Source organism: Lithobates pipiens, unplaced genomic scaffold (genome assembly GCF_037356315.1).
Source record: "Lithobates pipiens isolate NorthernLeopardFrog02 unplaced genomic scaffold, aLitPip1_a1.2 Scaffold_25, whole genome shotgun sequence".
Taxonomy (NCBI): Eukaryota; Metazoa; Chordata; class Amphibia; order Anura; family Ranidae; genus Lithobates; species Lithobates pipiens.
The window spans coordinates 79,385,286-79,413,091 of record NW_027507787.1 but is presented as its reverse complement, the minus strand read 5'-3'; the positions used below and the strand labels follow the sequence as shown (position 1 = coordinate 79,413,091).

The 27,806-nt window shown below is 40.6% G+C and overlaps 1 protein-coding gene across 3 annotated transcripts in view; it reads left to right on the top strand.

The window, feature by feature from the left end:
* GRID1 (glutamate ionotropic receptor delta type subunit 1) overlaps positions 1–27,806 on the top strand; it is a 1,763,123-nt gene that overhangs the window by 1,423,122 nt on the left and 312,195 nt on the right. For all 3 annotated transcript variants that reach the window (XM_077454598.1, XM_077454599.1, XM_077454600.1), the window contains exons 11-12: positions 3,755–4,079; positions 21,203–21,341. In XM_077454598.1, coding sequence (XP_077310724.1) covers positions 3,755–4,079; positions 21,203–21,341 — 464 coding nt within the window. The remainder of the gene's footprint in view (positions 1–3,754; positions 4,080–21,202; positions 21,342–27,806) is intronic.

Genomic DNA, 27,806 nt, shown 5'->3' with positions numbered 1-27,806 from the left:
GTGATTTTTAGCAGTACTGTGACATTGTGGCGGACAGATTGGACACTTTTAACACATTTTTGGGGCGATTAACATTTATACAGTGATCAGCGCTATAAAAAGTGCACTGATTACTATGTAAATGTCACTGGCAGGGAAAAGGTTAACACTCGGGGTGATCAAGGGGTTAACTGTGTTCCCTAGTTAGTGTTTCTAACTGCATGAGGATAGGACTGACTGGGGGAAGATACATATCATTGTTCCTACTGAGTAGAAACAAACAATATGTCTCCTCTCCCCTGACAGAACAGGGATTTGTGTGTTTACACACACAAATCCCCATGCTGGTGCTCGTGTCCAGGGTTTCACATTGCTGGAATCACCATTAGGATATTTGTATATCGCTATCATATACCCTCTTATGGGACTCTTCTCCAGGGAGGATGGGTTCAATGTTTGTAATCATTCCTCATAACTGAGATCCTCCAGTCCTCTTATTATTTTTTATTTTTTTTGCTCTACTCTGGACTCTCTCCAGTTCCAGCACATCCTTTCTGAGACCAGAACTGGCCGGCATACTCAAGGAGTGGCTAAACCAGAGTTTTGTAAAATGGTAGAATTATAGTTTTATCTGTTAAGTAAATACCCTTTTTAACCACTTGCTGACTGCGCTATAGCCTATTGACAGCTGCAGCATGGCCAGCTTGTTTTGTGGCGCACACGCCAAATTGTCCATGAGGACCCAGGCCATCACAGATCAGGGTAAAGGGTCAATCACAATTATTTTTTCAATCATTATTTTTTCAATCATGGCACTGCCATCTGGCTTAGCCACAGCACTACAAGTGTTCTGAAAGATTCTGGCACCTCCTTTAGCCAGGTTATGGGCTCAAGGCATAATGGTCCTAGCCTATTAAAAGGATCTACTTTTAATAGATCATTCAGTCTCAGGTCTAAAAACAGAGTCTAATCTCAGCTGTAGATATCTGAAATCTCTTGGTTGGATTCTCAGCCTAGGAAGATTCTCCTTAAAACCATCAAGGAGGTTACTTGGGGGCTGGTCATAGATACCATACAGAAGAAGGTATTGTTACCCCAGGCATGTATCAGTTCCATTGTAGGACTAATTCAACTTCATCAAGATAAAGGAATATTCCTTTATTCGGCTGCAGGAGATTTTTAGGGGAAATAGTGGCCTGCTTCAGGGCTGTCCTTTACGCGCAGTTTTATTCAAGACACCATCCTGTCGGTCTGGAATAAAGAGGATTCAGGCCTGATTGATTCCAATACGCTTGGCTCCCGACATAGGTCAGAGCCTAAATTGGTAGTTGTTATCCAGCAGGATGGAAAATCTTTATCCTGCAAGGTGTTAACAACAGATGCCAGCCTTCTAGGCTGGGGAGCAGCCCTAGAAGAAGATTCTTTCCAGGGGAGATGGTCCAGGTTAGAGGACCTTGCCTATCTACTTTGTTGGAAAGTTTCAGGCAGTACATCTGGTCATAGAATTTTGGCGGTCAGATTACGAGACTGTCCTGACAGGATTCAGTCTGACAGAGCCATGGCGGTGGCTTACATCGATCACCAGGGGAGGCACATGAAGCCGAATAATGTTCTAGCTTTGGCACAATATTCCTTGCCTATTGGCAATTTTAATATTTCAGGCGTACTGCTTGAGATGCCAACAATTATTTCCGGGAGAATGATCTCTTCACCCCGACATCTTACTAGCAATATGTCAGATGGGGTACTCTGGACATGGACCTATTTGCGTCCAGATTCATTAATAATGTTGACAACTTTATGTCAAACAAGGGGTCCGCTAGCAGGCGGAACAGACGCTTTAGTCTTCCCAGGGGATCAGTTTTAACTGATCTATGCATTTCCTCCAGCTCTGCTACTTCCGCGTCTTCTCAGCAGGATTAAGCAGGAACAGAAGGAGGTGATTCTGGTGGCCCCAGCTGGGTCCCAGAAGATCTTAATGTATCAAGATCATAAAGAGGGCAGTAGAAGACCTTTGGATTCTGCCATTATAGCCAGACCTTCTTGCACAAGGTCCGGTATTTCATCCTACTTTACGGACAAGGAGTTTAACAGGTTTGACTGTTGAATTCCACTCTATTAAAGATCGTGGGTGATCTCCTTCAGTAGTGTCTACTTTGACTAATGCCAGGAAGCTGACTTCCAGAACTTTACTATAGAATCTGGAATGCATAGGTTTCTTGGTATGGATCCAGGGGTTGGCACCCCAGGAAGTATGTCAATAGGCAGAATTCCTGCATATGGGATCTGAAATTAAGCTGGCCTTGACTTTTATCAAGAACCAGATCCAGGCTGGGTCAATGTCTTTTTCTATGGTCGCTTGCTTCCCACTCTTGGTGCGTAGCTTATTCAAGGGGTAACACAGTTTATCCTCCTTAGGATTTAAAATGGGTCTTTTCGGCATTGCTGAATCAGCCGTTTGAACCTTACGAGACATTCTCTTGGTTCTTTGACAAGAAAGATATTTTTTTTTGCTTGCCATTTCTTCTGCTAGAGGAGTATTGGAACGAACTGCTCTGTCTTGTAAGAGCCATATTTCATCATGCATAAGGATGAGGTGGTCTGATGTCCTCATCCTGAATTCTTACCAAAAGTGGTAACAGCAAGTTTTCATTTAAACCAAGATATTATTCTTCCTTCTTTCTCCCCAGAAGCCTTAATCTGGGGAAGAGAAGGCACTACATTCTCTTGATGCAGTAAGAGCGATCAGAATCTATTTAAAGGCAACCGCTCAGGTTCGCAAAACACAGGTTTTGTTTGTACTGCCAGAGGGTCCAAGATATGGACAGGCAGCGTCAAGATCCACTATTTTCCAAATGGGTTTGTCAAGTGATTGATAAAGCTTCAGCTTAAAGAAGAAAATTCTTCCTTTTCATATTAAGAGCACACTCATCCAGGGCGATTAGTGCCTCTTGGGTGGTGCATCGTCAGGCCTCTATGGCTCAGATCTGTAAGACCGCAACTTGGTCATCGGTTCAGATATTTATCCGATTTTATCAAATCGATATTACAGGTCATGAGGATATTGCCTTTGGGCACAGCATAGACAGAGTCATCTGGCCTCCTGTTTCCTTGATTTTGTCTCCCCCCCTTCAGTTGCCATTGCTATGGCACATCCCACATAGTTATTACTATGGCTCTGTGTCTCCTGATGTAAGAAAATAAAATAGGATTTTTAAAACTGCTTACCTGTAAAATCATTTTCTTTGATGTACATCAGGGGACACAGAGGTCCTTCCCTTCTTCTTCTTATACACTTTGATTGCTTGGCTACAAAACTGAGGACTGCCAGTAATGGGAGGGGTTATATGTGTCCAGCACCTGATATGCCGATATAACCCACATAGTTATTACTATGGCTTGTGTCCCCTGATGTACATCAAAGAAAAGGATTTTACAGGTAAGCTGTTTTAAAAATCCTATTTTGTTAATTTCGCTTGATCATTTTATATGGCGTGTGATTTTTTAATGATTGTTTTACTTTACTTAATGTGCTTCTGAAATAAGTATAGCATGATATGTTTGTTAGATGAATAAACATACTCTAACTTATTATTATGTATTTTAGAACTTCTACTGTGTTGTCTTGTAGAACTGTAACCTCATAAATATAGCAGGGTATGTTGCTGTTTCACATATGTTTTTCTATTTTCATCATGATTTTAAATAAAATCTAGTTAGCAAGACACAAGCTAAAACAATGCCATACTATTTGAACTATTTTTTGTCCTTGTAGAGAGCAGATATTGCTGTATCAGCAATCACCATTACGCCAGAACGGGAGAGTGTGGTGGATTTCAGCAAACGTTACTTGGATTATTCAGTAGGAATTCTTATCAAGAAGCCGGAGGAAAGGATAAACATTTTTTCACTCTTTGCTCCTTTTGACTTTGCTGTGTGGGCCTGTATCGCAGCTGTGATTCCAGTGGTTGGAGTACTGATATTTGTTTTGAATCGTATCCAAGCTGTGAGAGCACAAAACTCATCGCAAGCAAATGCATCTACATCGTCAACTCTACACAGTGCTATATGGATTGTGTATGGAGCATTTGTTCAGCAAGGTATCCAATTAATTCAAGTTATTTTGCTTGCCAAAAGTTAATTTGCTAACTTGATCTGAAGTATAATTTGCATAATGCATTAAATAAACATGTAAATTATTTTTTCAAGTCAGTGTATAATTAAGATCATACAGGAAATGGTGTATCATAAAAACGTTTTATGTATAGTATTTATGTGCTGTCACATTTTCTTTTCAGTGACCTTTATTAAAACAAGCATCATTGTGGCGAGTTTAAATTTAACACTAGGCAAACAGAAAAGTACTTAGATAAATAATATAATAATAATAATATAAATAATATAATATATAAGAGTGGTTAACATGCAAATAATATGTCTTCCTGTCCATCCATTCCTGAGATTAACACAGCTCTGCCACAGGGCACAGTTAGCGGAATAACACTTCTTACATTTAAAATGCATCTAAGCCCCTGTACACATAGTCGGACATTCCGACGGAAAATGTCCGATCGGACTGTGTTGTCAGATAATCCGACCGTGTGTGGGCTCCATCTGACTTTTTCCGTCGCAATGACTGACCAACAAAGTTTGAGAGCTGGATATAAAATTTTCCGACAACATGATCCGATCGGACTTTGTCTGATTGTTTGTAGAGAATTCCGATCGGACAAAGTGCCACGCATGCTCAGATCAAATTATGAGACCAAAACTATTGGCTACTAGCCTGAACGTAGTCCCGTCGTAACAAACTAAAGTCATCCTCTTCCTGCGCTTCCTGCTCCTCAATGCCATCTTTGGGTGAGTCCCCCACTAGTTCTCAACAAGTGTTCAAGAGGCTTTTCAACAGCTTAGGAAAAATTATGGCACACAGTTTTGCAGCTGGTGTGTCTAGGGGGGCAGGAGCCACACTGGGGAAGACATACCAGTCATCTCTGCACGGACAGAAATAATTAACCTATGCCATCTTGTGTTACAACGGCACACAGCTGCTGTCTGCCCTTCAGCAGGAAAAGTTCACACACATGCCTTGCCTTTACTTGCACTCAACCTAGTGGTACGATGGTTCCTGGGTAAGTATCCTGACTAAGAGGATGTTCTGAGGCAAGCCAAAATATTTTATAGCCATTTTACATGTCAGGGGAAGAGAAGAACTTCCTGATTTCTCAGGGCTAACTATATCCAGATACTGTCCCTGTGAGGCCTCAACAGGCACAGGAGGAGCACAAGGAAGAGAAGGAGTATGATTGCTGTGGTGGAGTTGAAGAGGACAATAGTGCATGATTTCAGGGTGGATTTCACCACTCACAAACCCCAGAAGCTGTACAGGGCTGGGGGAGATAGCTGGGGGCAATGTTGTCCCCGGCAACACTGAGGAATCGGGTTTCTTTGCTTGTGGTAACTTGTGTTGGATGGGCTTGATTCTCCAGAGCCTGCAAAGAGTGCTAAAATTTGTGATATCAAGGACCATTATTGATTGGTAACCATCCTGGATGCATGTTACAAAGGTAAACGTGCATAGCTCAGAGGGACTAAAACCCAGAAGGTGCTGTGGAGGAATTTATTTATTTATTTTTGGGTAGTACTTGTGAGTTTTTTGTGAATGCTGAGACATTTGCATAGCAATTTTTTTATTACTAGACCACTAAAATGTTTGTGCATCCTGATCCTCACAGGGGCGTAACTATAGGGGGTGCAGCAGTTGCGACCGCAACTGGGCCCTGTGCTGCAGGGGGCCAATGCAGCGCCCCCTACATATGGCCGGCAGCAGCATAGGCAGCTAGGGGTACCAGTGCACCATGCACATGGGTGGCTGGAGGTGGAGGGTGACTAGCAGAGCTCCTTGCTCGACTATTGCACTGGCTGCTCTTTAGTTGTGCATTTCCTGCATGACATGTGTCCTCGGCTGGCTCCTCAGAGTACCCCTCTCTTGCTCCATGCATTGCCGCTCAGTCCGATGTCTGTTCTCCCCAGCCAGAGTCCCACCCCTCGAGTCAGGCCCACACTGCACTGCATACTTCTCCCAGGTAAACAAACTTTAAGCACACAGATGCAGTGTAGCCCTATGAGAGCCAGCTCCCCGGAGGACACTGCAGGCTTATCTGCCAGCCCCCCTCCTCCCCCGTCATACACAGATGGTGAAAGGTCTTTCTGGGAGATATGCTGATCACCCGTCCAGCACACTGGATGGAGCCCAGGCCAACATTGATGAGTGCGCGGCCTGCAGCTTGGTCATGGGGAGTGACAGGACCCCATCCCCCACACACCATTACATACCCCCTCCATCTCCCCCTGGGGACAGGGGCCCCTTCTCACGTGGGGCAGTAACTTAATCTGCCCTGGAGAAAAGGACCTCATCTCTTTTGGGGACGGGGACCCCATCCTGTCTAGGGACAGTCCCCCAATTGGGCACCTAAAAATAAAAAAATAAAAATAAATAATAAAAAAAAACTACTGATGCTAGTGGTAGACTCGGAGGGAAGGGCCCTGGCTGGGGTTCAGGGGGGCCCTTCATGGTTTCTTGCATCGGGGCCCTGAAGGTTCTAGTTACGCCTCTGGATCCTCAGTTGGTACATTTTTAGGCAAGCCATAACATGTTTTGATCTTTTGGCCTTACTTGAATATGGTGGCACAATCCATAATTCATTTTTAATGCATGCTTTTTGTTGTTAAATAAATTGAAAATGTTCCATTGCACCATAATAAAGAACACCATGGACTGAATGTAATATGTAAAAAATAATTTGGTGAGGACAATGACTTTCTCGTTAACCCCCGGAGACTTTACAAACCAACCAAGATTTAAAACTGGAATGCATTTGTGGACCCACACATAAAAAGGTTAATGGTCCCATGACCATAGTGCAGGGGTTTTCTTCCTGAACTTACACAATGTTGATTTGTCTGGACCATCACATCCTGGTACTTGAGCAAAATTGGATTTCTCAGATTAACTACTTGTTATCCCTGCCATTTTCGGTCTGTATTTTAAATGTTGTAGTTCTGCTCCTTTGTTTTTTACCACCATCTTAATTCTGCCTGTTTGTCTCTCATGCCTGCCCGGGAGAGGGTTTGGCTTCCCGGATGACTGCCCTGGATTGGATGACCTATTTTTCAGCCTTGGATGCTGTTTCTCCCACATTTCCTGAGGAAGCAGCTCATTGCCACAAAACATGTAGGAATATATCAACTGTGGAACTGTTTACCATGCACTTGACTGAATGAGTAGATACCACTGTAAATCTTGACTGGGTATCATTGTTGTATTAGACACTCACTATGTGTATGTACATATCACATGAGGAAACAGCATTGCAGTCATGAGGGAACTTCTTAAGTTGTTTTTGAGATTATCAAAATATATTTCACATTTTTACAGCTAATTTTTTCACTTGTCTGTTTCTTTGGCACAGCAGGAATACAATAAAAATTGTTGTATTATGTGCAGCAAATCTATATAATTTATAAATTGTGTATCTGAAAAAAATAACAGTACAATTGAACTTTTTTTTTTCATAAATATGACTTCTGTCTGCCAAAAAATGTAATGAATGCGTGTTGAGTGCCCCCACAACAAACAGCTTGCTATGGGGGCACCCGAGCAGAGCTGCAGCTCCCTGTGCCCATTCAGACAAGGAGCTGTGGCCCAGCTCTGCCCAGGCATGTACTGGCCATTGGGACTACAGGGAGTTTCCCGGTGGGCCGATGGCTCAGTGGGCCAGTCAGGTGCAGTCCTGGAGCCACTCCTCTCTGACAGTGAGTGATTGCGATTTCACTCCTGTTAGGAGGAGCAGCTGCCATCACTTGCTGGAGAGAGCATTAGGCTTTCTGCTCCCTCCAGCCTGCAGAGGGAGATAGACAGCTGGCAGACGTTCCATCCTCTCTGCCCTTATCACTTGGCACTTATCACATGACTGGAGAGAGGAACGAGAAGCTGCCTTCAAAACTGTGAGTACATGTGGGAGGGGGAGGAGAGGGAGGACACTCTTATGTAAGGGGAAGTGCTGATGGAGACACTCAAAATTAAAGTGGGCCGGCCATGATGAAGTCCAGGGCCAAATTTATGCCCCAGTCCAGCCCTTGCTCTGCCCCCTTTCTCTCCTCATTGGCTGAATGACATTATTTGACAGCAGTGGGAGCCAATGGTGCCACACTGCTGTCTCAGCCAAAGAGGAGGGGAGTCCCGGGCAGCCAAGACACTACTGCAATATCGCTGGATCTCTGACTCCTATTAAAAAGATGAGATTCAGATGAGATTCAGTGCAGCACATCAGTAGAAATATATTACGGTCTCATTTCTTCTATCAAAAAAGTGATTCTGTGCATCAAATCTGTTAAATTTTTATTTAACCACTTCCTTCCCGGTGTATTGTCAAATGTCTGCAGATAGGATCTCCCATCCTGGGTGGGCGTCACATGATGTCCTCTGCTTCCCTCCAGTATGCTCTTTTTTTGTTTATAGCACAAAAAAAAAATTGCAGAGGTGATCAAATACCACCAAAAGAAAGCTCTATTTATGGGGAAAAAAGACGTCAATTTTTTTTGGGTACAGAGTCGCATGACCGCGCATTTGTCAGTTAAAGTGATGCAGTATCACAAAAAAATGGCCCGGTCAGGAAGAGGCTAAATTCTTCCGGTGCTGAAGTAGTTAATGGTGGGGAAAAAAAATGTAACATTTCTGCCTTCTGTACACCTCTTTGCCTCCCAAATTGTCATGTATTATAAAAGGATGTGATTCTATGCCTCAAATCTGAGCAATTTGTATATAGCACCCCTAAAAAAATTAAGTGTGTCTTAATATTTCTGGCTTCAGACTCTCTGTCTCCAAAATTGTTTCACATCACAAAGAATGCTATTCATTACAATCATTTTCATAAAATTATTTTACAAACACTTCAGTTAATTTAAAATTTATGGGAGAAAATATGTTTACTCCCTGCCTTAAATATTTTCTCTTATTCAAAAGGAAAACCCAGAGCTCCTTAATACTCACTCACGTGACTCTGCTGAAACTGCACTGCCATCATATCAGAAAGGTGACAGCCCAAAGAAATTGGCCACTTCTTCATACTCAAGCAAGTTATTCAAAATTATGTGATTCTATGCCTTAAGGAGGAAAATTGCTGCCTCTTTTTTTCTTTTTTTCTGACCTGCAAAGTAAAGGCATAATATGCTAGTATGCATCACATACTAGCAAGTTATGTGAAACTTACCTGCAAATGATTAAAACATAAATACTCGCACTAGGTGACAAAAAATTGGTAGAATGAACCTGCAGCAGCTGTCCAGAATTCTACAACCCCAGAATATAAATATGCAGTGCCTTGCAAAAATATTCACCTCCCTTGGCATTTTTAGTGTTTTGTTGCCTCACAACCTGGAATTAACATGGATTGTTTGAGGATTTGCATTCATTTAATTTACAGAACATGCCCACAACTTTGAAGATTTTTTTTTTTCATTGTGACAGAGACAACAAATAGGACAAAATAACAGAAAAAATCAATGTGCACTATTCACCCCCCCCCCCCCCCCTAAAGTCAATACTTTGTAGAGCCACCTTTTGTGGCTATCACAGCTCCAAGTCACTTTGGATACGTGTCTATGAGCTTGCCACATCTCACTGGGATTTTTGCCCATTCCTCCTTGCAAAACTGCTCCGGGTTCCTTCAAGTTGGATGGTTTGCACATGTGAACAGCAATCATTAAGTCTGACCACAGATTTTCTTTTGGATTGAGGTCTGGGCTTTGACTAGGCCATTCCAACACATACTTAACAGTGTGTTTAGGGTCATTTTCCTGCTGAAAGGTGAACCTCTGTCCTAGCCTCAAATCCTACACAGGGTGGTACAAGTTTTGCTCAATAATATCCCTGAATTTAGCACCATCCATCTTTCCCTTATCTCTGCCCAGTTCCCCAGTCCTGACTGCTGAAAAACATCCCCAGAGCATGATGCTGCCTCCACCATGTTTCACTGTGGGGATGGTGTTCTTTGGGTGATGTGATGTGTTGGGTTTGCACCAGACATAGCATTTTATTTGATGACCAGAAAGTTACATTTTAGTTTTACCAGACCAGGGCATCTTCCTCCATACATTTTGGGAGTGCCACTTTGTTTTTTGCAGAAAGTAATGGCTTTCTTCTGGCCACTCTGCCATAAAGCCCAACTCTATGGAGCGTATGGCTTATTGTCATCCTATGTACAGATACTCCAGGCTCTGATGTGGAACTCTGTAGCTCGTCCAAGGTTACCTTAGGTCTCTGTGCTGCCTCTCTGATTAATGCTCTCCTTGCCCGTTCCATAAGTATTGGTGTGCAGCCATCTCTTGCCAGGTTTGCTGTTGTGCCATGTTCTTTCCATTTGGTTATAGTAGATTTGATGGCGCTCCTATGGATCATCAAAGATTTGGATTTCTTTTTATAACATAACCCTGACTTGTACTTCTCAACAACATTGCCCTTTACTTATTTGGATAGTTCCTTGGTCTTCATGGCAGTGCTGGTTAGTTGTCCCTCTTGATTAGGTGTTGCAGCCTCTGGGGCCTTTGAAAAAGGTGTATATGTAATGACAGATCATGTGACACTTAGATTGCACACAGGTTGACATCATTTCACTAATTATATGACTTCTAAAGGTAACTGGTTGTAGGAAAGCTTTTTATGGGCTTCACAACAAAGGGGGTGAATATATACGCACATGCCAATTATCAGGTTTGTATTTGTGAAAAATAGTTTTATGTATATATTTTTCTAATTTTACTTCACCAACTTAGACTATTGTGTTCTGATCCATCACATATAATTTAGATTATAGCAACATTGAACTAAAGGCTGTAATGTAACAAAATAGATAAAAAGCCAAAGGGATGAATATTTTTGCAAGGCACTGTACATATAAACAGCGCTTGCAGAAATGAAATATGTATGCTTATATATTGTGTCTAAGTGCTGGAAAAAAATATATAAAGTGCTGAAGTGCTCCAAGTATAACACACTCAATATATAATATAAAAAAAACTGTCTCTAGTAATGTGCTGAGTGCTCCAAATGAATGTTATAGTGCTCCAATGATTGATCCAAGTGCTGTTTGCCACGCTCCCCTCTTGTGACCCCACTCACCAAAGATAATGGACCCTCAGCTTTGCAGTCTGTGGGTCATACACGCTGTGATCTAATGATCTGATAAGATGGGAAGAACTCTTCAGAAATTCTCCATACAAAACAAAAGGGGGTCTTGGAGATGGCCAAAGAACATATCCACCAAGCTCAAAAAAACAAAAAGAGAAGCTAATAGTGAAGTACTGCAGGGTAAAAAAATAAGCGTAATCTGGGTGCCACTTACTAGACAATAGAAGAAAACAGGCATCAGTGCAGAGAAACAACTCTATCCTTTCTTTTCGTGAAAGGATAGCTGTTACTTGATTTTTCTTTCAAAGTATATAATTCTAGACAAATTCTTTAGGTATATTGCTCTTTTACTTCCCCTGCTCAATTATAGTTTACTACTTCTATGCAGAAGAAAAATCTGTTGTCTTTGTAAAAACTATCTATAAAGACTTCTTTGAGGGGAAATTGATCAATGGGGTTGTTGCTGCTGTTTGTAAAGCCAATGAGTAGTGTAAAAGTAAGCTAAACTATTACACATGCAATTTATGTGTTGACACAATACAGTGTTGCTGCTTCTGTTCCTGAGAATTGTGATCCTCTATAAAATCACATCAAGCTTTAAAGTGGTTGTAAAGTCAGAGAAGGATTACTGAAAACCCCCTCTGTTCTACCAAGCCATACTACACAGTGTAAATGTTTGTATAATATTATGCTGCTGAATAACTTTTTACAGATTGTTTCTGTTTGGTCACGTGACCTGCAGCCTCTCTCCTCCTCTGATCTAAGGGATACAGTGGGAGGGGCAACCCCCCCCCCCCGACATCACCCGGGAGGTCACATGACTGCTGTGCTTTTTGCTCTGCCCCTCCCACTGTAGGCCTTAGATCAGGGGATAAACAAACATATGTACAAACATTTACACTCTGTAATATAGCTCGGTAGAACAGAGGGGATGGCAGTAATCCTTCTCTGACCTGTGCCAGCTATTAATAGTGGCAGGAGGGGAAGAGCGGGGAAAAGATGAGAGCAGAGGGATGATGGAGGAAAGTAAAGTGACCATGGTATCATGGATCGGCAGCCATGCTTACCATGGTCAGTTTACATAAGGGGACACAGGAAGAGGAAGGATCAACCAGGTTTTTTACAGCATAGAAAGGGGCAGGTTAGATAGCACAAGCACTATGCTATTTAACCTGCTTTTAAAGGAACAGGATCTATTTTTTTAGGGTTACAATCCCTTTAAGGCATCCCCCAACATGTAATTTGAAAGATGCTTGTATTTTTAGTATTGTCTCTTAACTGCCTATAAAGAATATTTCTTCTCTGAACAATAAAAAAAAATATGTTTTGCTTTGGTACATGTTCCGCAGACCGCCATGCCCATTGGTTGACCATCCCCTGCCTCTTAAGCTAAAAATTACTGATATTCAAAGTTCGATTAGCATTGATTTTAATGGGGTTTGCACTTTTTGATCTGAACTTCCAAAACATTTGCCAAACAAACTAACCTTGAACCTGGCTCCATCTAATTGTGAGGACAGATAGTTAAGCTGGGTATACACATTCTTTTTTTTTCAACCAGTGGTTTTAACAAAAAAAAAAACCTGATCGATCAACCCAAATGATGTTGATGCAGGGATCTCTCTTGCTGTTGTATTGTATTCTGACAGCAGGAAAGACCTCGGAATACACAGATCAATGCTGCAGCCATTGGCTGCATGTGCTGATCAATTGCTTCTCTCCCAGTATACCTGTTTAACAGAAGCCAGTCATTCGGTTCAACAGACAGCAGTACACATGGACTGAAAAGATTTTTGGTTCTTGCATACCCTGCTTTAGATGTATCATTTATGAAATTCTGCCAAAGACACCTATATTGCTTCATTTTCTTTCATATATAAAGTGCAATCCATTAATATAATAAGAGAGTATCAAAGTATTTTTCAAAATTCTACAATACAGCATATATTGTTTGGAGTTTCAGAAGTCAAATTGTTTTTTGGAATCTTATCCACCGAATGATATTAAGATGGTAATAATTCTTGTGTCTTATTTCTCAGTGTCGCTGTCTTAAAGCATCTATATTATTTTTTTCAAATAAACATAGATTTTGAGTGTCTTAAAACGAAATGACAACTCTGGCAGCCACTTTCCTCTTGGGTATAAATTTGACTTCTACAATATTCTCCAAATTTAATATAGAGCAACCTTATTACATTTCTCCTGGGAAGTGTACAGACCTACTAGTCAAGGAGGGAAATGCAGAGTCTGCACACATGGTTGTACTCTGTTCACTTGTGTCCTTATGGTATACACATTTAGACTTTTAGGTTCTGAGAGAAATCAAGCAATCTTGAAAGCAAGAAACTTGTACCGACAAAACATGTAGGCTGTCATTTCTGAACTTTCTTCAAGAAATTCCACTTGACTGACTGTCATGTTGATCCAAAGGCTTCAAAACTACAAATTCCTGGGACAAGTATGGGAGAGCAGAATTGCTCACCTAAACCACCTAACATGTTCTACTTTGGCACAGGATTTTTTACAGGTTCAAAATGGCAGTCATACAGTTCCTCAACTTTTTTTTTTTTTCTTTTATCTACAGGCATCATTCATTTAACTATTATCCATTAATAAAAAAAAACAGCATCAGCAAATTTACTCTATAAAAATATTATCTTAATACATCTTATAAAGCTATTTTGCTTCCTGCTGTGGTTTGATTATGTTCATTGGCGTGCATAAATTTCCCTGTTAAGTGGATGATAGCAGATAAAAATGTATCAAATGTGTGTGTATAGAAATTCAATTCCTGCTTTATAAACAGATTCAAAGGCTAATAAAACAACTATTGGGGATTGGGGGATGGGAGAACATGAGCTGGAACATGTTGCATGTTAGACCTTAAAGTAAAACGAAAGGCAAAATATTTTTTTTTTTAAGTTTTGGATAGAGTGGTGAGGGATTAGAACACCCTCTTTACACAGATGAAGGAACAAAATCTGACAGGGGTTATAACCCTCCCTTATTCAATCCATAATGAAAAAAAAAGTTTTGCCTATAGTTATACTTCAAATACGGATGTTTCTTAACCCTTTCCCGCCGAGCGTACGCACATCTGCGTACTCGGCTTCCGGGGGTTATACCGGGATGATGCCCGCACCTGCAGGCATCATCCCGGTACCGTTTTTTACAGCAGGCGATTGGCTATCCAGGCATAACAACCGATGCGGCTAAAAGCCGCTCGGCTGTTATGCCGGAGGAGCGGGAGGGGACGTCCCCCCCTCCCGCCGCCTCTCGCCGCTGTTGCCGGTGCTCCCGCTCGATCGGGAGCACCGATTAGAGATCCGTCGGCTCTGGCTGCTGGGGAGGAACTGGAACGAAGCCGTAATCGGCTTCGTTCCAGTCTCCTCATCGTAAACACGGAAGCGACGTCATGACGTCACTTCCCGTTTACTCGGCTGCCAATGGCGCCGGTTTTAAAAAAATATCCGGTATTCAGAATCACCGTTTTCGGCGATCTGAATACATTGAAGTGTAAAGGAGGGGTGGGGGGTCTTTTAGACCCCCGATCCCTCCATAAAGAGTACCTGTCACTACCTATTACTGTCACAAGGGATGTTTACATTCCTTGTGACAGCAATAAAAGTGTTCAAATTTTTATTTATTTTTTTTAAACAATTTAGTCATTTAAAAATAAATAAAAAAAAAAAAAAAAAAAAAAAAAAAAATTTTCAAAGCGCCGCCGTCCCCGCGAGCTCGCGAAGCAAAGAAAACGCATACGGAAGTCGCGCCCGCGTATGTAAACGGTGTTCAAATCACACATGTGAGGTATCGCCGCGATCGTCAGAGCGAGAGCAATAATTCTAGCAGTAGACCTCCTCTGTAACGCTAACCTGGTAACCGTAAAAATTTTTTAAAGCGTCACCTATTGAGATTTTTAGGTACCGTACTTTGTCGTCAATCTACAAGTGCGCGCAATTATAAAGTGTGACATGTTTGGTATCTATTTACTCGGCGTAACATTATCTTTCACATTTCGTAAAAAAATTGGGCTAATTTTACTGTTTTGTTTTTTTTTTATTCATGAAAGTGTCCCTTTTCCCAAAAAGTTGCGTTTAAAACACCACTGCGCAAATACCGTGTGACATAAAATATTGCAACAATCGCCGTTTTATTCTCTAGAGCCTCTGCTAAAAAAATATATATAATGTTTGGGGGTTCCAAGTAATTTTCTAGCAAAAAATATGGATTTTAACTTGTAAACACCAAATTCCAAAAATAGGCTTAGTCATGAAAGGGATAAGGTGAACTTAACATTTAACCTCTTCAACCCTGGAAGATTTGGGTGACCAGGCCATTTTTTGAGATCCGTCACTGCGTTGCTTTAAATGACAATTGCGCGGTCGTGCTATGTTGTACCCAAATAAAATTTACGTCTTTTTTTTTTCCACAAATAGAGCTTACTTTTGGTGGTATTTGATCATCCCTGTGGATTTTATTTTTTGCACTATAAACAAAAAAATAGTGGCCATTTTGAAAAAAACACAATATTTTGTACTTTTTGCAATAAAAAAATATCTCCATTTTTTTTAAAGCGAATTTTTTTGCAGTTTAGGCCGATATGCATTCTTCTACATATTTTTGGTAATAAAAATCACAATAAGCGTATATTGATTGGTTTGCACAAAAGTTATAGTGTCTACGAATTAGGAAATAGATTTATAGCATTATGACTGCAATCTGTGATTTTTATTGTGACTGCAACATTATGGTGGACAAATCGGACAAATTTTTGGGACCATTGGCATTTATACAGAGATCAGTGTTATAAAAATGCATTACTGTACATATGTCACTGGCAGTGAAGAGGTTAACACTAGGGGGCAATCATGGTGTTAACTGTGTTCCCTGCTATGTGTTTTAACTGAAGGGGGATGGGACTTGCTTGGGGACGAGATAGATCTGTCTCTTCTCCCCTTAAAGAACAGGTACTCGCAATATCATGAGCGATTGCGGGAGGCCGGCGGTCATCGTGACCACCGGGCACTTGCGTCAGCTCTGGGGGCGAGCAGCAGGTATGCGCCCCTAGTGTCCACAAAAAGAAGTGACGTAACGTGACGGTGTTTCGTGCAGCTGAGCCATGTTGCCGCAGTATAACTGCAGCGGTTGGTCGGCAAGCGGTCAAACTAGTTTTTAAGTTTACCTATGCTCTACAATCAAGCAGCAGCAGTAAAGACATGGGTAAATGCACAAGTATGGAAATCTACTATTACATTCTTAAATTATTATAAAATACCCAAGCAAGTAATATTTTTTAGCAGACCTTAAAGCTAAAAACCTTTATTTAATTTTATTTCTAACCACATAAGATATAAATCCACTTTGTGAGCACCAAATGTCTTTGCATACTCAGATATCATTTTAGAAAAGTAACAGTGACCTCATCACTGTGTTGTACATAGTGTGTACTGAGCTGTGGGATGGACTCATCAAGAACCATTACAGACTGCCTTCGGATAACCACAGGAGGGCCTGGAGACATGAACAGTCACTCTGCACAAGGAGAGAGCAGAAGTTACCAGGATGCTCCTAAACAGAAGCAGACTTTCACACTTCACAGTGAAGTGCTGACATCAGCAAAAAAGTTTTGTAGAATAGAAGAGGAGAACCCTGACAGGGAGGACAACACTGCTAGGGATTTCAGTGAAACAAAGGCAGCATTGTCATCTCAATATAGAAAGTTGGAACCTCGCTGGAATTCTGGCAGGGCTACTGAGTTATATAGAGGGGTTGATTTACTAAAACTAGAGAGTGCAAGTTCTTGTGCAGCTTTGCATAGAAACCAATCCGCTTTCAGTTTTAATTTTTTTGTCAATGCTTAAACAAGCTTTTGTTAGAAGCTGATTGGCTACCATGCACAACTGGAGCAGATTTTGCACTCACGTTTTAGTAAATCAACTCCATATTGTTTTAACATGATAATATATAGGGGGAAATGTGCATGTATTACATAGATATGCTAAATATATTTCTATATTTTCCCACCCTTACAAAAGAGATACTCAGTTTGATTTACTAAAGGCAATCAGACTGTTTATTTTGCAAGGGAAATTTCAAGGCAATTTTCCGCTGTCTTGCAAAGAATATTGAATAACATGCAGGGAAAAGAAAAAAAATATTTTTTTTTATTTCAGTATTTGTGGATGATGCAATATTATGTCAGGAAATAACTTAAGCACAATGTAGCATCATTACAAATATATTACAAAAAATATTACAAAATAGGGGGTTGGACAGCTGCCTGGCAGACAAGGTTAAATAATGAGAAATGTAAAGTTATCTCCTTGGGTGCCAAAAATACATATGCTAATTACATATTAGGAGGTGCTCCCCTGGGGGAATCGGTGATGGAAAAGGATCTGGGGGTGCTTGTAGATCAGACATACTATTAACATTCAATGCCAAGCCACAGCCAAGAAAGCTAGCAAAATATTTTCATGCATTAAAAAGTGCATTCATTCAAGAGATAAAACAATAATTCTTCCCCTTTACAAAACACTAGATTGGCCACATCTTGAATATGTAGTTGCGTTTTCATCACCAATTGTCAGGAAAAACATTATTGAATTAGAAGGAGTTCAGCGAAGGGCAACAAAATTATTAAGTGGGATGAAAGATATCAGCCATGACGATAGATTACAGTTGTTCCCTCTAGAGAAGGTGTGCTTAAAAGGGGATATGATTGAGAAATCATGTATGGGCAATCAATGTAATCAATGTATCAATTTGGGTGCAACCGGCCTGCCATATTTTACATGTGATCATTGCTAGCGGCTGTTATAGCTGCTAGCAATAATCACTGTGTTCTCCCAGCAGTAGCCACTAGGCCTGAACACTCTCATGAACAAACTTCAATACTATCTGACATTTTAACTTACTCAGAGTATATTCCAGCAGCAGGGAAACACTGAAAATACAGATCAGTGAATATACCTAGCTGTGGATAATCACAACTGTCATGTTGCCCTAAATGAGTAGGTCATACTGTCTTGGTAATGTTTACATCTAGCTAGGAAAAGGATAAAATATGGTATCCCTGAGTGGTGCATTGTTATCTCCAAGTAGTACAATATGTTATCATGAGAGATGCTGTTAAGTTTTTTTTTTTTTTTTCATAAAGCGTTTAAAAAAAAATGTAAATATGTGATTTCTAGACATGTGCATACATATATTTATTAGTGTCATACATATTCATTATGTTACTAATTTTGTTTCGTAATTAGTTTAGTGTGGTTTAGTGTTGTTTTCAAACAAATTCCAAATTGTCAGATCGATTAGAATTAAGATTGATCAAAAAATGGTCGACCAATTCAAATTTGGTGTGAAGAATAGCTGGTTGTTAAGCAGTGGGTCAGGAAGCAGGCTGCAGCATCCTTGACAACTGATGAGTTGCCAGCTGGCTTCCCCACTGACAGCTGAAATGTAAACAAAACAATGCCAGCAAAAGAAAATTCTGAAAAAAAAAAACAGTGCCCCCCCCTCAATCAATACCAGGCCCTTCAGGTCTGGTATGGATTCTAATGAAAACCCCATGCCAATTAAATTTTTAAATATGGTGTGGGATCCCCCCAAACTCAATACCAGTCCCTTATCTGAACATGCAGCCCAGCAGGTCAGGAAGGGAGGGGATGGTGAGCGAGCACCTCTGCCATCCTGAACCATACCAGGCCACATGTCCTCAACATGAGGGGGTGCTTTGGAGCAGGGGGGCTCATGGGGTCCCCCCTGAAATCTGTACCAGAGCCATATCTGGACATTCAGCCTGGCAGGCCAGGAAAGGGGAGGGGCTGAGCAAGTGCCCCTGAACCATATCAGGCCACATGCCCTCAGCATGGAGGGGGTTTTGCCCCCCCAATCCTAAAGCACATTGTTGATGGGGACAAGGGCCTTTTCCCAACAACCCTTGGCAATGATTGTGGGGGTCTGTGGGCAGAGGCTTATCAGAATCTGGAAGCCCCATTTAACAAGATCTCACCCCCCATGTGAATGAGTATGGAGTACATAGTACCCCTACCAGTTCACCAAAAACGTCTAAAAAGTGAAGAAAGATAGTAAACAAGTTTTTGACAATTCCTTTGTTAAAAATAAAAATGAAAATGTCCCCTGATGTAGATGATCACTCATCGGTTGTTAAGGACGGCTTCATGGCCAGCTGTTTAACAACCAGCTTCACACTTGGTCAATCATTTTTTGACTGATCCGAATTCTAATTATTTAGAAAATGTGGAATTCATTAGAAAACGAATAAATAAAACAACTTTTAATGAATTTCAATAAAATGTGTTACTATTTCTGATAGATCTGAATCTCCGAATAACCAAAAATTTGTCTGAATTTGTATTCGGACGGAAACAAATTGCATATGTCTAGTATTTTCCATCCATATTGCTAATTGATTATGGGCATACATGTTTCTCATTTGGTTAACTAAGACCCATGCAGAACTTTCCAAAAATTGAAAGTAGTATTTAAATCTCAGCATTTTTAGCTTAACGCTTTCAATACTGCTGGCTCCTGCTCTCTGAGTGCTGTTTCCCTTTACTTTTAGCCTTCACAGGAAAGAGTTAACAGTGGAAATTTAGTCTCCAGTCAGTTTTCTGTTTTGAAAGGGAAATTGTGAGGAAGAGGGAGGAGCAGGGAAGTACCTTTCCATCCTAAGCTACTGGGCTATGTACTTCTATTAATTCACATAGTGTAGGTAGACATGACTCTAGTCCCTGCGCACAAGGGTGGATCCATAATCTTTTGTTTGTTTGTTTTTTTCATAATTGTGAAACACAGGCAAAGATTAAAAGATAAAGAATCTGCATGCTCAGTAAATGATTATATTAGGTGCTGAACATGCTTACAAAGCCAGAGCTTTAATATCACTTTAGGCTGGGTTCACACCTTCGCCACATGCTGCTTCCAGCAGGGGCTCGGTGCATCCTGGTTTACCATTTCAGGTACGATTTCAGACCGAATTTTTGGCTGAATTCGGACCTGAAATGAACCAAAAGACGCACAGGGCTCCTGTGCAAATTTGCACTGGAGCCACAGTGGAGATATATGAACCGGCTCCATAGAAAGTTGATAAAAACCTCCTGCTATTGTGAATTGGATGCGGGGAATCCACATCCAATTCACAATGGTGTGAACCCAGCCTCAGTTAATTTTTTCAAAGCTGTGAGAAAATGTGTGATACATGAATACCATCCCAAACATTACAGTTTGTCAATTTGGTCAAATAAATGTGTTCAAAGAGCTTAAACTGTGTCTTTCCTGAAGAGTATTATCTTATTTATACTCTTCTTTTAAAAATGACCATCCATAATGGTCCCTTTTTTTTTCTCATTTCCCTCAGTGATTTGTTCTTTCCATTCTATACAACCTCTGCTATAAATCAATAACTCACAGAAGACAGTTATTACAGGGCTGCTCATATAAACAGATTCAAAATGACTGATGCTCATGATGGTGTGCTAAGATCACAAAATATAATATGAGAAGTATAATGTCAAGTACACAACCCTTATCGCCAGTCATTTCCTGCCTCTGGCACATCGATTTCCATGTAGATATTCCATTCCCTAAAATCCATTTCAGTTTTTACTTTAATGTATTTAAATGAACATACTGTACAGTATTGGCACAGCTTTATGTTTATGGTTTACAATTGTGATGGTTTGTAAACTACAACCACATATTTTAAAAATGAAAAATAAACATTGCTTTCAAGCACCTTTCTCGTAACCTTGTGGCCTCCATCATCTCATGTGCAGATGTTTAATTCCATGCTTCATTGAGTACAAATGTCTTTGGGTCACAGTATGTAACCCAATGAGGGATGACCTTTCTTATAAAACATGACTCTCTCATTACTTGGAACAAGCAACAATTGTGTACTTATGACTTGTATTGATTCTTTCTAATTGTTTTATTTTCGCTCTACAGTTTCTACAGGTTAAATAGTTGCCATTATTTTATTGACATTATTTTATCTTGTATGTTTAGGGGGAGAATCTGTGGCAAATTCAGTGGCAATGAGGATTGTGATGGGCAGCTGGTGGCTTTTTACTCTTATTGTGTGCTCCTCTTATACAGCAAATCTGGCAGCATTCTTAACCGTGTCAAGGATGGACAACCCTATAAGGTACATTTGATTTTATTTATAAGTTGTTTACCTGAAAATGTGGCATCAAAATGTTGTTTTCAAAAGTGTTTGTAACATTCATATGTGGTATTCTTCAGGTTTTTGGCTTAGCAAGCAGATTGCAAAATTATTTTCCAAAACTATTGTTCTAGAACAATATGGAAAAATTGCCAACAAAAATTCTTAGAAAAAAAAAGTCACCATCGTGGATTCGATTCAAGTGAGGACAGTGAGCAAAAGTAAAGTGAAATGAACCTGTTTTAAATAAAACATCAAATTGTGTACAAGGGAATTTGATAGCTCTTCTAGCATGTGATTGAATATGTGAAGTGCACATCAATTAATTAGTTTTACTTCAATTCACATTGGGAAGTGAAGTGAACTTTTGTTTACTTGAAATATCCAATCAAGAGCAGGGTTAGTTAAAAGTATGCACAAATAGTTCCACAGACAGCTACATTTCAACATAGCAATACAATGTACAAAAGCCAAGATAAATAATTGATTATCCCAATACTTTCTAGTGAGAAATTGTCTGGGCCTTTAAAATGCATCCTAGGAGCTTAATGTCATCAGGGCTCCTTTCCCTTATTGTCTCTCCTCCTGGAGAGATTTGCAAATTAGGTGGAAGGTAGTCTAATTACCTCAATTTCCTAAGATGCAACTGGCTGGGGGATGGGTGGAGGGACTAGGCACACTTCTGGGAAATGGGGGTAAATGTGAATTGTTTACATTTAGCCATGAGGTCTGCAATAAACAGGGTTTGTCCTTCACCTAATAAGTGGCACATATACTTTAATGTACTTTATCTCATTTTACACTTTAGTGAATGTCCTTAATGGAAAGTAGGGTGAAATGCAGAGCTTCTGTTGATCACTCAATGTACTTAAAGTTAATCTAAAGATATCTAAAGCTATACAGTATGTGTGACAATTGGGCGGGTATCATGTTTCTATGAATAAGCCCCGTTTGATGAAATGCATTAGTGAGGCGGTCCTGAGGCAGTAACTGTCATGGGTGTTTGTGGAATCTCCACACTAATAAACACTGACATCAATAATCCTGTTTAGTGGACAGTGGTTTCTTTTTCCTACATTTGGTCTGAGAGTGTGGATGGTTGGATCCATTCCTGGTGGTGGTAGGGAAGAGATGATTGGAGCAAATGATCTGTGTGTTCATCATTCAAAGGTCTCAGATCCTGCCATTGAGACCTCCCCTAGACCATCGCTTTACCTCCCCTAGATGAGCCAAATCCTTCTCCATTGGTCCCTCTCATGCTCCCTCTACCACAAACTGCAATTTCCAGTAGGAGTGACTATGCTGATAGCAATATTTCATGCCCCCTGTAATGTCTTTTTATCCCAGTACAAGCAGGCACATCCTACATGAGGGTAACAATGCTGTACTTAATTCTGGAGCAATGAAGCAGCGTTGTCACCCTGTCGTAAGAAACTGCATAAGGTAGACCTTACTAGTAGCATCAACAGGTATCTGTATCTGTAAGGCTATTCAGGGGGACTAAGAGAAAATTGTATAGATGTTTATAAAATATATTTTTTATTGGATGTCCGTAATTCAACTTTAACAACCCTGTAAGCTTCCGTACCCTTAACTGTAGATGCTGCAGCACCCTGCCTTCTCCCAACTGTAAGCAAAGCAGATGACATAAGAAAATTAGACAAATGACTGCAAATATACCAAACTTATTTAGACCATAGATTAACTGAACTTGAAATAATTGTTTGTTTTTTATATAAACATAAAGCAAACATGATGTGATACATACATCTAGAGCGGAATGTGTCAACTTCAAGGTGTTTAATAGCATATTGCTGTGTTGTTTGAATTAATTGTATTTTTGGTTGGTTTGTAGTTCTATGAAAACTGCTGTGTTAATTGTACTACTTATGCCGCGTACACACGAGTGGAGTGTATGGCGTACTTAGTCCGTCGAAACACATTCCAGCAGACAATCCGCTCGTGTGTGGGCTTCAGCTGACTTTTTCAGCGTGCAGTCAGGCGTACTAAGAATTTCGGATTTTTTGAAATTATGTCCGTCGTACTTTGGTTTCAGCGGACAATCCGCTCGTCAGTATGCTAGTTCGACGGACTAAGAATGGTGCATGCCCAGAAAGGATTTACACGGCGGAAGGGTGCTTTGCTGTGTCTTGGACTTCCTATTTCTAGTCCCGTCGTACGTGCTGTACACGTCATCGTGCAAGCTTTCGACGGACTGTTTGTGCATCCGTGTGTGGTCAAGTCCGTTCAGTCGAAAGTACGACGGACTGTCCGTCGGATTGTATGACGAACTAAGTACGCCATACAGTCCACTCGTGTGTACGCGGCATTAGTTGTGTTAGCCCGGCTAAGGTGGTGAGTTTTAAAAAGCAAAGGTTATATCTACTGGCCAGGTTTTCCCAGAATTTGGAAAGTACCATCCCCTTTTGGATGAAACACATTAAAAGGGATGATGCCGGTCCCAAAGCAGGCCCGCTGTTAGTAAGCTGGTGCATAAGTTCGGTTCTATGTCACCCCACTTAAAGTGCGTGAATATGTAAACTGCTCATTGTTTTACTGAATAACTACACAATGTGGGAGCCCAGTCGTGGTTCCAAGGGTATCGAACTGTGCTGTTAAAAATGGACTAAAAGTTTTCTCATCTGCCTATGACTACCTCAAGGGGCTAAAGGGAGCACCAGTGACCTAACCAAAGAGCACTTAAAAGATTGTATACAGGGATGTGTATTAAAGATTTTCTGGGAACTGTTCATCTGTTATGCTTAATTACTCCAGTAAAATAATTCTGTTGGTATTTAATCTGCCTGATCTAAAGTCATTAAAGGGGTGCATGCATGGCATGGGTGCATGCATGGCATATCAAGACAACAGGGCTTGACAGGGGGTGGAGATGAGCTGGTGAAGATGCAGTACAAAGGTCTAACATGCAGTGAAGCTATTTGGAGAAGACTATATTGCCATTGCTAATGACCACAGTACTAGTGTTGTGTGCCTATTAGCCAGCGAGTTGGATAAGAGGTGACATGGCAAGAGTAACGATGGCCCTGGTAGTGAAGGAACTTGGTGCTTAGGTTCCTTCCCTACCTACCAGTTCTCCACATACAGCACTGGAACTGACATTGCAGCACAGGGCACCCAGGAGACCTATCATTGGAGTTTAGGGGATGTAGTTAGGCCTTGGGAGAAGAATAAGCATAGGATGCGTACAAGTGAGCTTCCTAGTATTCAAGTGAAACATAAAAATTGATATCACTGGCAGTTAGGTGTCAGAATACTGAGTTGGAAGAGTCCAGTACAAGCTCTGCAGTACTGGTTCAGAAATTCTGCACAACTTAAGTGGGAGAAGTATTCTGAAACATAACAAGGAACTGTGTTCATAGTAAACAAGGTGAAGTGTTACAGAAGTTGGCCATGGATTACAAAGAGTTAGCTATGTGTTCGTGGAGGAGCATCGCTTTTAAGTTAGAGTGCTACCTTACACTCTGTATCAGCGTGAAGCCTCAGCTCACCTTTGGGGGCATTAGCGATTGCTCACTCCAGGTCCTCACACAAGCACCTTTCCTGCATACCCAGTGTAAAAAAGGTCTGTGTACTTACCTTTTTTTTTTTAAATATGCTCCAGACTGGTTACATGATCCTGCAGCTCTAGTTTCTCTGTGTCAGTGAGCTGCTGCTGCTGCAGGGCAGAGAATGGAGCACCAACAATGGTTGGACAAAGGGAGCCTAAGGGGGATATCACAACTGCCAATATTCAGAGCTGTTGTCAAGTGCTCCCTTACACAGAGCTGCAGCATCACATGACCAGAATAGGTAATTACACAGATCTTTTTTTTAATTTTGTTTTTGAAAATCTGTTTTCAATGATTTTGCATGAAAAGCACAAACAAGCCAACATAGTGTTACCCACACAGGGGCAGGACCTAATGGCCCTTGTTACAAAAAACAGAAAAGAAAAAAACAAATACACTGAAAAAAAAACTATAAACCCCAAGAGGAAGGGGAGAGATCTACCAGAATGCAAAGTTGAAAGACGTTGGGAGAGAAACATGGGATCATTTTAACCAGTGAATAACTCAGGCAACATAGATCTATACCTCTATATCATAGAATCTGCCACTGTTACAGCGGTAGAATTATCGTCTAACCAGCAAGACCAAAAAAAAAATATTTGCTTGATTAGTAGGCAGATTGGAGTTAACCAAATGCATCGAAAAGGGTACCGTGGGAGGAGAGGTCTGCTTCCAGCACATAGTGATTGCATTACGGGCATAAAACAGCAAGAGATTTACAAGGGTCTTCTTAGCCACTGTAGTGAACACTAGTCCCAATAGACAATATTTTGGCTCAAGTGGTATTGTAACACAGATCTTACTGTACGGTACTTTTAGGCTTTTCTTCTAAACCTAAATTATTATTATTTTCTTAAAATGGAAAAACATGTAATACTTATAGTACCTGCTTTGTATGATGGTTTTGCACAGAGCTGACCTAAACCCCCTCTTCTGGAGTCACCTCCGGCACTCTCTACTCCTGGTCTTCTCCAAATGCCCCTGGGGGAACTCATGCAGGCTCGATTCCGAGCTGGTTGGTGCACAGCACTGGATCGAAGATAACCTTAGGTAAGTGTTTGGGGGGAGGGCTGCTGAGGAAGCTGCTATCAAAAGTTTTTTTTTTTTTTTTTTTTACTTTAATGCAGAGAACCACTTTAAAGGAGTTGTAAAAGTAGAAGTTTTTTTTTTTTATCTTAATTCATACTATGCATTAGGATAAAAAAAACTTCTGTGAGCAACAGACTACCCAGCACCCCCTATTATTTACCTGAGCCCTGTCTCTGTCCAGTGATGTCCATGAGTCCCTCGGCCATCTGGAATTCTCTCTCCTCATTGGCTGAGACACAGCAGTGGCGCCATTGGCTCCCACGACTGTCAATCAAGGTCAGTTAGCCAATTAGGAGAAATAGGGGTCGAATGGCAGCGCCACATCTGAATGGACACACGGAGCTGCAGCTCTGCCCCCTATAGCAAGCTACTTGCTGTGGGATCACTCAACAGGAGGGACGGGCCAGAAACAGCAAAGAGGGACTCGAGAAGATGAGGACCAGGGCTGCCCTGTGCAAAACCACTGCACAGAGGTGGTAAGTATAATATGTTTGTTATTTTATTTTATTTTTTTTAAACAAGACTTTAGTATCACCTTAATTATTATTCCAAAATCTCATAGGACAATTAATAATTGTGGAGGCAAAAGAGGGGAAAATTGGATATGGACAATTATTTTCTTAAAATATCTTCTTTTTAGATTACATTTATTTGTAAAAATAGGTTTAGAAGTAGGACTGCAGTTTACTTTTTTATTACCGGTTTTATTAAAGTTGTTTTGATGTGTGGCATTCAGGAATAAAAAACAGAAATAATAGCTACCCTTTTATTGTACTTTCTTACCTTTCAACTTCATTCTTTTCCTGATATTCCATGTAGTGGTGCTTATTATACAGAACAGACTGTTTGAATAAAGAAAACATTTCTCAAACTGGAGCTTTAGTTGATAGCATGCTAAACAATATGACTTAAATAACTCAGTGATAAAAACAGCCATGCATTTCGAATCCAAGCGCTAGCAACAATGATGTTTTCTGTCAGAAAGCAATCTATCTGTGATTGGAAAGGAAGGAGTCTGGAGACTGAAGAATCAGATATCCCACAGCGCTGACTTGCTTACAGCTTTTACACCACTGCTGTGCCAAAGCTACAGGTGCACAGTGATGTCTGGAAGCAATGAGAATCCTTAGAGAAGTGTAACTTTTTACCTCATTTACTATTCCTCACTGTTTAAAAATGAAGAACAGCCTGGCAATCTGTGCTAAAAGATGGTTTTTGGAAAGCTCTGCATACACTCATTTTCAAGTTTTCTGAGATATTTTAGATTTGCGCTTCTAAAGAAAAAGAAACTTGGTGGTAAAATGAGGTTATATATCTTGTGATAAAACTGTATGTGGTATTTGAAGTGACATTAATTCTTTTTTTTAGAAGCAGTCTTTTATACCATTTATTTATTTTTTAACATAGAAAATCTAAAATATACAGTCACAATGTAGACATCTATTTCTATGTCTGCTTCCTTCTATTAAATATGTGTATGTAGCCAGGTGCTGGGCTACAGCAATATGGAGAAGGAGACATAGGGGTTTATTTACTAAAACTGAAGAGAGCAAAATCTGGTGCAGCTTTGCATGGTAGACAATCAGCTTCTATAACTTCAGCTTGTTCAATTAAGCTTTTGTCAAAACTAGACACTGATTGGATTCTATGGAGAGCTACACTAGATGTTGCACGCTCCAGTTTTAGTAAATCAACTCCATTGTGTTTTATTCTTTCCTCCCTCTACAGCAGTGTTTCTCAACTCCAGTCCTCAAGGCCCCCCAACAAGTCATGTTTTCAGGCTTACCAT